This window comes from Corapipo altera, unplaced genomic scaffold, assembly GCF_003945725.1.
Source record: "Corapipo altera isolate COAL_440 unplaced genomic scaffold, ASM394572v1 45, whole genome shotgun sequence".
NCBI lineage: Eukaryota > Metazoa > Chordata > Aves > Passeriformes > Pipridae > Corapipo > Corapipo altera.
The window spans coordinates 17,469,813-17,482,088 of NW_020884877.1; the positions used below are offsets into that span (position 1 = coordinate 17,469,813).

Genomic DNA, 12,276 nt, shown 5'->3' on the forward strand with positions numbered 1-12,276 from the left:
CAGAAGTGTGATGCGAAACAATTAAATAGAAAATAGTTAAATTTTAAATTTATGGAGTCAGAGGAAAAACTCTTAAAAATCACACTGGGCTTGAATTTAATATTTTCTCATTCCTGTAGTAACTCTGCAGCAAAGATAAAACATTGTGGCTTCATTTTCCACTTGGCTAGACTAAACTTTAAAATTATTTAACTGTTTTGAGTACGAGTGAAGTAGGCAGAAAAATGAAGTGATGCAATCTTAAAATTATTTTCACTCCGAATATTATTAGATTGTATTCAGAGTAATGGGTTCTTCATACAGCTATTTCCAGGGTGGTGATGATCACTTCTTTGTCAAGAGGAAAGAACAAAAGCAAGCAGAACAGACACAACAGCTGTTGTGCAATATCCAGGTGGAGGCCGGTGGTTCATTACACAAGCATCAAACATGCTCAACTTCATTTTCCACTGGAGCATAACTAAGTACCATGCAAATATCTGTAATTTATTTTTTTAATAAATAGGGAATTTGCATTTTGAGCTCAGAATATTATGATTGGACATAAGAAATAAAACTGCAAGATGCCAGAAATCTTTCTAATCCCTAGCAAAACATTCTAATATTGGTTTGACATCAATATATAAAGTATAATGCAAGTATAATATATAAAGTAAAAAAATTAAGACCTTTTAGAAGGAAAGCTTGACTCCTTATCTTTTGCATTCTCTGACGATATCAACAATGTCTTCCACACAGCAGTTTTTGCCATTTCGTCAGAAATGTTTATCACAGATGGGTCATCTCTAGACAAGAACAAAAGTAAATACACAATAAAACAATCAGTAATCAGCAATCTTTGCTACTTATTAACTCTATAAAAAGTTCTTGAAAATTGATAGTGATGACAATAATTAAGTGCAATGTAAGTTAAAGAATTTTGTTAAACTTCAAAAGTCCTGAACAATTACTTATATATTTTCTTAGAACATCTCAGCACTTTTTTAGTATTTTTCTCCTCCAATGGCAATTAATCACAGTAACATCAATAAAACATAGTGTCACTCCCAACTAATGGACAAGAGAAAAATGAAGTGTAAATTAAATATTGCCCAAGATCTCACAGCATGCCAGCAGCATAGTTGGACTAAATATGAATCCCAAGAGCTTCTAACAGTTTTCGAAGTACTTATGATCTGAAACTCCACCCACTCTTAAAACAATTTTAAAAGCAATCAAAAGCCCTGACAAAAATAAAATATTTACGAGATTTAATAAAAATGCCCCAATTAAACTGATCAGTAGCTTTCAGCAGCACTTTCCAGCCATTATGCCCTCTGCTTTACCTGGTCTGCTCCAAATAAGTATTTATACACTGAAGAATAAAAAATCTTAAATGTGTTAAGGGTACATTATTCCTGACTTCATGGTTTACATAGAGCGTGACATTCAATAAGCCCTCAGTAAATGTGCTGTTGTGTTTTGGGGAATCACTTTTAACAACCAATGTCTTGATTCTTCTTTTTAGCTATAAGACTGTAAACCTTACAGTACAGAGAGTCAGATATTATCCAGGTAGCTCTACCAACATAAACACACTATAGATCAATATAGATCACACCACAAGATAAATTAAGCTACATACTACTAATATAAATTAGACCCAAAAGGTATGGACAAAAGAAGAAAAAAACCAGACCATTAGTAGTATGATGAATCAAAAGGAATAGACTGGGATTTTTCAGACACAAGACACTGATTTACATTAGGAGACATTAGGGTAATTTTGTGTTAAAATATAAGAGAGGAGCCCACTGTGAGACGGTGTTCCTATGAATTCAAAGTTCATTGATGTGTCACCAGATATTTCAAATCTTTATTAAGAATTTCTTTCTCAAAACTGTAAATTATATTAATTCCTTATAGGCTGGTCACATGTATTATTACCATCTATAACACAGATTTTCATGCTTTTTAATCTGAGTAAACCCTGCATTATGTCTTATCTACCCTGGACAGCTCTTGATTCCTTCATTATCTTATACAGATAGTATTAATTAGAATGTTTTAAAATGTATTACTGTAAGAACCTAGTTTTTCTGCAGTGTGTTCAAAACCTTTCCTAGCTCCCTGCTAGCACCAGGTGGAATGGTTTGACACACTCTACATCTTCCTTTTGTACTCTGTGTGTCAGAAGCCAAAGTTCATTGTGGAAAAATTCAATTAGTGTGTCCTTTTCCTAGGGACTGTGAGATCATGTGGAAAGACTAGAAAAGGGCTGAGCTTGTTAAATGCTGCAGTATATAGTTCAGTTCACCTATTTGTACCAGACAAACATCCTCCTGACATTGAGTAAGCATCAAGAATAAACATTGTGGCATGTTGATTTTATTTGTTTAATTGCAACTCACCTAAAAGAGGAAAGGTATATTTTACCTGTAATGTCCTTCTAGTGGTAACTGAACAGTCCCTTCCTCTTCCATTGCTAACATACTTTGCTCTTCCTAGAACAAAGGAATTTAGACATGAGACAGGATATGATGATGTAAAAAGTGAAATTTATTTACTTTCATCCTCTTTCCATTTTCTTTACTATTAAATATTTATTCGAAATTCTTTAAGGTACTTTTCAACTCTTTTAATTTAAATATTTGACATTTTAAACTTTCTATTTTAAAAGATTCATCTTCACTTCATATTATTTTATAATGCCAAATAGAGCAATGTTTTATAACAATAAAGAAAGAGGAAAAATAGTAACACTGAGTGAGCAATTGTATGGTGAATTTTAAATAATGAATTTTAAATTAATAACAGGATATATATGTTGATGTTTACATGCAAAAATTAGGGAAATTGATTTAAGTTTGAACACACAGTTTTAATACTGATAAAGTTTTATTTCAGTGAAAGGTAGTGAAACAAGATACCCAACATTAGTTTGCACTTGAAGAGAACTAGGAGATATATCTACCAAAATTCTTTTTGTGAAATAATTACAAATTTGGAAAATCTGTCTTAGCAGGATGGAAGAAAAAAACAACACCCCTCAAGCACCATGTCCTGCCTGCACAAACAAAGAAAAACAAGTTTCTGTCCTTCAGATATCAACTCAAGGCTCCACAGCTAGGAGGTTAACATGGCTTTGCACAACTGTAACCATCAAATCCTGCTCTATATTTTTATGGTGTGTGTGTATATGAGTGCAACAGACACCCAGAGACCTCCACAGCTTTCTTCCTTTTGTTAGATGGCTTTGCAACAGTTTTTGCTGGTGCCTGTCTGAAAGCATGACTTGATTCTCCCAAAAAGAGAGCTTACCATTTTCTGGCAGGTCACCAAACCCCCACACACTGATTGTTGGTATTAGCTGGAAGAGCCAGTACAATTTTCCAAAACAGCAGAATTTCAGTTCTCTCTACTCAAACATTTGTTTCTTCTGCGCTTCACTATTACAACTATTATAAAAGTCACAATATTTTTTTTCTCCAAATGGGACAAGTTCTTTGTTCATTCTTATCTCAGAAAGACTTAACTGGTTAACATTAAAGTGGCTTCCATAGGAGGTCTGTGAGGAGAAGGAATGTATCATATCCACTGTAAATGTACAAAGCCCTGGAAAAACATGGCCTAAAAATACAAAAACAACTTAAGTGATGAAATCAGGATCCAATCAAGTAAGTTTCAGATCCTGTCAACTATACTTCTGAATATTCTTGTGGGTAGAATACTTCTATTTTTAAAAGCTGTGTGATAGCAACTCTCCAATTAATTCCTTAGGCTACATGTCAGAAGTTTTTTATTACTAGTTAATTTTGTCATTTCTAGGCTTCACAGCTTCAGAAGTTTTTGACACTTGAACAGTTTTAATAATAGCTCCAAATATTTAGAAATGCCAAAATATGTAAAAATAACCTCTCAAAATAGACAGTGAATGAAATAAAGTAACACCAGTAGATTTTCCCAGTTTTGTTTTCTGATGCCATGCAATCAAGCATGGGAAAGAAAGTGACATATAACCAAAACATAAGGATAACACGGAATTCTTTACAATAATCAGACCCACATGAAGAGAGCTACCTTGGTTACTTCTACTTCTACTATGAATTGTGGTGACAACAGATACTGTGATGAAACAACTCTCTTCATCTGCTTTGATTCAAGGGAGAAAACAATGACTCATATTTTAATTTCATCCTGGTAGTTTTAAAGGCACATACTAAATAGTAAATAATCATCATGATGCTTTCCACCTCGGTAAAATTTTTTCCCCAAAACATACTCCATGACAGTATGTTGAATGTGTCAAGGAAATCAAAGTCACAGTTCTCCAGGTTACAGATGAGGCAGTGAGTTGTCAAATGTCACAGAAGAATCCAAAAGGCAGAGAAATCTAGTTTTTATAGTTACACGTTCAAATTATTAGCCCATGTCCTATTTCTTCAAATAGACCTACTAATGAGAATCCTTAACACACACATTTCACTGGCCTCAACATCTCAGGGCATCCCTAAGAATAAATTGCTGATTTATCCATTCACATTGTCTAATCTTTGCAGTACCCTTGTACCACCAAAATTTATTCCTCAAGGGTCCTGGGCTTTTGCAGAGGCTTTCAGAGCATCATAGAGGTCATATGCACATCTATCCCCAAAGCCTAGAAATGACCACTGACTGCCAAGACTACAAGGCATTACCTGCATATCCACCTCCCGGTACTGCCACAGCCTCACACTATGCTGCTATTCAAAAGTGCTGATGCAGGACACATGAATCCCATTTAAAATAACTTGGCACCAACATATTCTACGTACTGCTCCTGCAGTTAAGTGTTTCACCATTGAGACTTGTCCCTCACCTATTTTGGCCCAGTACTGAGGTTTCCTAGCAGTTGACACTAATCAGGTGGCTGATACCAGGGACAGAGGACAAAGGCCTCTGTCCCTCACACATAAAGGTACTTTATACCTCTACAGTTTTATATGACATTCAAACAAGCAAGTAATGAAGCAGCAGCTAGATAAAAATGTTGAAAAAATAGATGCAAAATTGTTTAGAAAGGTAGAATCAGAAAGATTAGTGTTTCACTGTCAAAATATAGGAACATTTTGAGTGGAAATATGTAAGAATCTGTCCTGTATCAAGTAAGAAATTATAAAAGCATGTTCTTTGACAGCAGCTGAGGAGTCCAGATCTGAAACAGCCAACTGAATGGTAACGCCAAAGGCTGTAAGTCAGTCTGAGGATTTGGTTAAGAGGGTTAGCAGTGTCACTGACCTTCTCATTACACAGTAAAAGTAAATTGTTTCTGTAGTAGCAGAAGGATAACACGGGCCTAGAGTGTAACTGGGATACTGCACAGCATTATGACATTGCTGAGAAAAAAAGGGCACAAGGTGATGCTGTGTGACCTGTGTATGGCTCAGAGGCAGCTGGGACATGCCACACCCCTTAAATTCTGCAGTTGTCTCTTCAACATCTCTAGTGAGAACAAGACTAGTCCCAGTGCAGCATCGAAGTGCCCCAGGTATCTCAGGGCTTTCCTACAGACATAGGTTCATCTCTGCACATCATCTGAGCGGGTCTCGGAAGCAACCCCAGGAGCACTGTGGATAATACGTTATATGACAGTACGGCAGCTTAAGAACCTACATCCCCACCTAAGCTTATCAGATTTCTAACTTTAAAAGCAGTTATGCAAAATATGAAAATATTATACTTAAGACACTGTTAACAACTCTGCCTGTTGCATGGAATGTGCCGTTTACAGAACTTTCTATAAATATCTGAAGGAGAAATTGATAAAATGCTACACACCAAAAAAACTTGAAACCATGACCCACCTCTTTCTCCGCATCTTCCAGTTTCTTTTTCTTGCTCTCGGGCATCAAATCATCTAACCAACTGAGCTCCCGCTTGGTAAAAAAGAAATCCATGAGTTTTCGGACAAATACCAAAGCTAGGACCTGCAAAGATATCAATTCAAAGAATTAGGAAATTAAGCAAGTAAAACAGACAAATACACTTGTAGAGGTATACTTTCAAAAGTGCCCAGTTTGCAGCTACAATTTTATCCTTTAATTTGAATAAGCCAACAGCCGGTATTCCTTTGTTCAAATGAAATATGGCTTGAAGCATTTAACAATCATTGAGTTCAGTAGGTATCTTCTATTTTCTATTAGTAAAATAATTAGAAATCACTTAAGCAGCAGAACACTTATTTCTAGCAAGACACAGAACTGTAAAGCCCCTCAATGAAAAGTGCAATTAACAGTCTTCCTTAATGAGTGAATGTTCTTTCTATAACAGGATTGAGTACTATCCTTAAATAAAAAACATAAAATAAATTTAATACTTTTCTTAAAGAGAAGAATTTTCCCTAAGAGAATATATAGTTGGGCTATCCACACAGATTCAAAACAGAGGTTACATGTCAAATTTTTCCTTACTTAATAAATTATGAATTGTCTTTGAACATCGAATCAAAGCAATATTGTAATTATCTGCCCACAATTAATTTTTTTCTTCAACAATAATTATTCGCAAGTGAAAAGAGATTTTTAGAGGAAATAAAAAAATTTCATACCATCATAGGAAAGACAATGGCAGCTCTTGAAACCTTTATAATCCAGAGAAGCACAAGACAACTCAGCTGAATTATAGTGAAGAGATGGACCTTTCTAAGAGGAACATGCCTCAGATAAATGAAATCTGGCTGATGTTTTGCAGGCATCCAGAATAACTTTATCCTGTCAAAAAGCTGAAAGAGAAAATTTTAAAAGTATGGATCAAAATGAGCTGTAGGATCATCTATGCTGGCATTCACACACTGCCTAAGAGATGCTGAATATCCAAAGAATCTGGCTTGTGATTCTAAAGGCAAAACTACAGAAGTTCAGGAGCACAGAAGAGACTATCTCAGTTACAATCATGAGCCATTAATCTATAGCAGTCCAACAGTGGCAAAGGAATCTTCTCTCTCACTGAGCCACCACAGTAAGAATAAGAATCATATTATTTAATTACTTGGTTAGTCAAACTGAATGGAAGCTGGCGGGATCTCTGGATCCTGTTGGGCATATGCACTATCACACTACCTTTCTAATACATTCTAAATTTTTGTTTCTCAACAACCGAGCTCTGCCTCCTTTAGCACCTAAAAAGCTGACCACGAAAGGATCTCTTCGGTCTTTTATTTCCTGTGAAGGAACAACCTTTTTTTCTTTTACTTCACCAGACACTTTTGATTTTTTTCTTTTCCATGTTCTACTTTATTCACAAAACCAGAAACAGAAAAGAAAAAAAAAAAGGATGCCAGAAAGCTGACTGCCATGCTATTAGGAACGTATGTAAGAGGCTCCTATTTTTCAGACCTATTTAGCTCCATACTGACCCGAGACTTTTGTGTCAGCTGCCAAGGCACAGTGATGATGGTGATACACCATTGCTCCCCACATGGATGAGCCATGCTATATTCACACAGCCTTCAGGAGTGTCAAGTTTCAGAAATTTTTACTGAGCATGTGCAAATTCCATTTTTTTTAAGGTTTATAATTTGGCCAGATTTGAGCAGATTTCTTTTTCACAGAAACAGCAAAAAGCACATCCTCTCACAAAAGCCGTCTTATCAAATCTCAGTTCCTTGTCCCAGCTTGGGGAGGGAGAAAGAGAGGAGGATGCTATCACTTTTCCAAGAAAAGACAGCCAGATTTTAGCATGCTTTAAAAGCACTCCTCAGTAGTGTACTTTCTCATACCCCTGTTCTGAGAAACAGCTAACCATATTAAATTGAAATTATTTAAACTTCAGTAAAAGCCAAACTACACTTCTGAGAATATCAACCCAAATGAGAAGAGCTAGGCAAAGATATAAAAGAAGAGTCTCTGAATAGAGACCACCAGTCAAAAAAAGAAGTGTTCCCAGCTTTGCCTATAAATATAGAGGTAAAAAATAAAAGCTACACGCTTTTAACTTGCAACTGAAAATTTAAATATAATAAAAGAAACAAACCAGAAATTTCCTTTGCTTTTTGTATTTCACAACCTTTTGCACAGTATAACTTGTGTTTTCACCATGTGATTGTTCTTTCTCAATTGTCTTGGAAGGTGTATCGATGCCTCAACTTTCAGTAACAAACAAAGGCACACTTGAAAATGTGTTTGTGTCAGGTGGGCTGAAGGATTTGACAATGTGCCATTTAATGCTGCAGTCAGACAGGAGAAATGGTACACAGGATCTCACTCCCAGCCCCAACCTGAATGCTGGAATGCCTGGCTTCTGCCACGTAGTCCTACTTAAGGCACCACAGGAATGCTGCCCTTCCACTAGACTTGCCCTTCATCCCTGAAGAACTGTGGCTTGCAACAGTTCCCCTTCCCTGCCTGAGGCATTTATTTGCACAGGAAAGGTCTTCAAAATTTCACTTATGTTAGTTTTAGGGCAAGTTAGCCAAAAGTCTCATAAAGGCAAAGTTCAAGATCAAGTGCAGCCCTGCAAAGGCCCTAACTTGGAAGCTAAAAAGGCAGCAGGCAAGCAGGTGAATGGGGAGGTAGGAGACAGGGAAGAGCTCCTGATAGTTATTACTTAGTTTTTAGGACCAGACAAAATTTCCTTGGTAAAAAGGAAGAACAGAAAATTCAGCACCTAAAAAATAAAATTAAAAAAAAAAAAATGGAGCACATTACCTAAAGGGAATATTCTATTTAGAGAGAATCCATTTTCTTTTTTAAGTCAGTCACTTTCAAAAATTTAAGGTTGGCAGCACTCTTTTAAGATTATACACAAAAGATAGCACAATAATGTATAAGAACAGCTACATTTTTTATAGAAAGCATCATCAATAACACACTCATCATAAATCCATTTTACCTGAATTCCCTTTAGAGATGAAGCACCCATGTAAAGAAATACTCCATAAAGTACTGGCATAGGAATAAACTGCACAAACAAGCAGAGAAAGGGAAGAACATATTAAATACTACTTAACAATTTTAAATTCTTCATGAAAGACATCTAAAACAGTTGAAATACAAAGAGCCATATGCCTGCATTAATCAGACAAGTTGTAAATTCAGAGTCACCCAATTACAAATTAATAATGTTTCTCAGAGTATAAAGCATAAGAAGAATCTGGCTCCATAGTTTTATTTTCCTCTCATGGCTAGTCATTACAATATACTTTATTCACTATTAATAAAATTAACAGATCTACACAAAACCATGAAAGTGTTAGATATATACTTAAATTCTTTACTTAAAAGACTGCTCCGGAGAAGATCTGAAGACTAAAGCTATAAACCTCTGAAAAATATTCAAGAGACACTAAATACTTCTTACTACTAAAAGAAATATTTTGTGCTGTAAGCATATAAAATGGGTGAACGATTTTTATGGAATGATTTTGTAAGAGACTATTTTAAATGTTCAGGTTCTCAGCATATAGTGTTTAGGTAAACGAGTATTTCCATAGATAAATATTTGTTTTAAATACTAAATACACAAAATGCATGTTCTGTGTGTTTTCAAAGTGAGAATTTTATTATATACTTAATAAAATACTACTGGGAAGTACAAGTTCTAAGGGCTTACTGCCTTCACTGTGACAATATGCAAGTCTAAATTCTGGTTTTACTGAATCCAGTGGCAAAACTCTTACTGATTGCACAGAGGGCAGATAATTCTTTAAACAGTATGAAGTGTATACATGGTATTATATATGCATATAAGCAAACACCCATTTGAGTGAGTTCTGTTGAGTACGCAGGAAGCATGAGATAATCTCCATGTTCATTTCCAAGAAACAAACCACAGAACTTCTCTTCCAACTGTGAAAACATTTTTAAATTACCCAGAAATCACAAAATATTTTTAAATTTTCTAAATAAATTTGGAATTGTTATAACAAGACTGTTTCCTGATAATTTGCCATGGGCCCAAAATATAGACAAAGTGTGAATCTTCATCTGCTACAGGTCGGTGGCAGAATTCCCTTGGACTTCAGTCAGGTCAGATTTTCATTGCAAGGTTTTTGTTTAAAAAATGCTAGAAGTCTCTAGGCACGTTATTATGCTAAATTAGAATTCCACTTTAGACTACCATTGTGTAACAAATGTTATGCTAGTTAGTAATGTGCCTGAAAAGAGCAGTCATTAAATAGTACAGTGACAACAGTGAAATGTTCAGTGCAGTATTCTTTAACTATTCCTTACTTCCCCAAATTACCTTCAGGATACTTGTCAAAAAGACAGATGAGCCCATAAGGACAAAAATCATGAGCCCTGTGACTCTTTGCTCCCGGATTCCAAGAAATTTCGGCTGCTCCCCTGGAGCAGAGCACTCTGATTCCAGTTTTAAGCTATTCACATGGGAAATAGAGAGGACAGTGGCTGCAACAAACCATGGCAATCCCATAATAGAGCACACACCAAGCATGACTGCCACCATGAGTAGGTCAAGATGGTATCCACATCCTTTCTGTAAAAAAAAATAATGACAGCAAGAAGATATAAAATGACATCTGAATTAAGGAGAACACTCCTGGCAGGCATTCCTAATGAACAGCTAGAGACAAATAAAAAATTTGTGACTTGTAGAAAAAAAATTGGTTTCTTCTCTGTGTTATCCAGGTTGGGTCAGTAGTGATGGCAAACTGGTTATCCAAGCAGAATTCACACTAGTTCACAAGAAGTGTTCGATATTATTGGATTCTTTCCAGGTAAACGTACATATCATAAATCCACTTTACAGTGGGCACATAATAGTTCTCCTGCTTATAAAATAGATACTAGCAAGACACTGGAAAATGCATAAATTTTCTGTCTTAACTAAATCTCTTTTGTGGATAACAGTAAGCAGAACATCCAGCTGCACTGCACACTTTCCACTGCACTAACCTTAATAGACCCTCAATTCATTCTTACACAGGAGGCACAAAAGTATGTATTTTATTGTTACCTACACAAAAACTCTTAAGTTAACATTTGCAAAATCATTTTATGCTATTAAGGGCCATGATACCACAGTCATCCTTTTAAAGTTTTTAAAGATGATAAGCACATGATAGTAATACATTTTCACTAATGTACTTCCATTGTATCTAAGAGCAGATAGCGAGAAATTAAGAGAAATAAAACTATACATTAAATTAAAATATAAAATCAGGTACCGTTTTACTGATTTCCTTACTCAAAAGTAATATCATAAACATCCATATGGAAAGTAAGTACAAAACCTTTTGGTTTGGCTCAGCTCTGTAGTATTCAAATACTACATGAATTTACCAACAGGTGGATAGGGTTTTGCTTTTATAGTAGAGCATAAAATTCTTTGGTCAAATCTTCTATACATTTAAAAACCTGCAATTACAACTTGCACTTGAAAAGGAGAAATAATGAATGCACCAAGCTTGGTTCTATAGATAACTGTTACCACAACTGAGCAGGATATTTCATTTAAATTTTAGTAGGTATCCAGGACCACCTCACAAATGCAAGCAGGAGCTCAAGCTATTTTCCTTTAAAAAATCAGGGAATTAGCTATCTCCACAAAATTTTGCAATATGGCAACAAATCCAGTGTCACAGTCTGATGAAACAGTGATGTTCATGCAAACAATGTGAATATGTTGAACCATAATCTTGCCTGTAAACCCATGCAAATGCCTTTTGACATAAAAAAAGTAACTAAACTAAACTTGGAAAGGTTTGCTACAGAGACTGCCAAAAGCTAAAATGTACACTATCCAGAATTTGCTATGGGAAGTATAAAAAAAGAGGGGAAAATGAGTTGGAAGCAAACAAATCATTTCTTTCTGAAGACAACTTTTACTTCTAAAATGGGAAGCGTCTGGGTTTATGAAAATGTAAGCCATATATTGAAATGAAAATGCCATCTTATTTGCTTACATTATTTAAAAAGGGGAAAAAGTAAAGAAAATTAAGAGAATCAACTCCAGCAACCTTCCCTCACTCCCCAAAAGCGCTTATGAGTCTTAACTCCAAGACACATCTTGACAAACTCGGAGATGTGTCAAACACAGATATTAGTTACATGCACAATGCACTCAAAGAAAGAGTTTAATTCTAAATCCTAACAGAGACACCTTTTTTTACCTTCTGACACATTTATGAGGAATGTATCTGCTAATGCATACAGAATCCGAGAGCATTTCCTCACATTCATACATGATCTGAGGAACCTGACATATGGGAAGAAAAGGAAGCATAGCAACAGGTGATGCTACACCAGACCCCAGCAAAACTAAAACGCAGCAAGACAAGGGGGCAGCCAGGAGGACCAT

General features: G+C 35.6%; 2 protein-coding genes across 12 annotated transcripts in view; one reads left to right on the top strand and one right to left on the bottom strand.

Moving 5' to 3' along the window:
* DPP4 (dipeptidyl peptidase 4) overlaps positions 1 to 12,276 on the top strand; it is an 81,264-nt gene that overhangs the window by 49,587 nt on the left and 19,401 nt on the right. The gene's annotated exons all lie outside the window — the stretch shown is intronic.
* The window catches only part of SLC4A10 (solute carrier family 4 member 10), a 152,558-nt gene that overhangs the window by 6,141 nt on the left and 134,141 nt on the right, over positions 1 to 12,276 (bottom strand). For 8 of the 10 annotated variants that reach the window (XR_003526649.1, XR_003526648.1, XM_027637327.1 and 5 more), the window contains 6 exons: positions 10,201 to 10,452; positions 8,848 to 8,916; positions 6,566 to 6,739; positions 5,823 to 5,945; positions 2,416 to 2,483; positions 669 to 785 (listed from right to left, as the gene is read on the bottom strand). Coding sequence is in view for 8 of the 10 variants with exons in the window: in XM_027637327.1 (XP_027493128.1) it covers positions 669 to 785; positions 2,416 to 2,483; positions 5,823 to 5,945; positions 6,566 to 6,739; positions 8,848 to 8,916; positions 10,201 to 10,452 (803 nt within the window). In the remaining 2 variants the exon portion in view is untranslated. Of the gene's footprint in view, positions 1 to 661; positions 786 to 2,415; positions 2,484 to 5,822; positions 5,946 to 6,565; positions 6,740 to 8,847; positions 8,917 to 10,200; positions 10,453 to 12,276 lie in introns of those variants that run through there. The other 2 variants (XM_027637333.1, XM_027637331.1) reach the window with 1 other exon arrangement.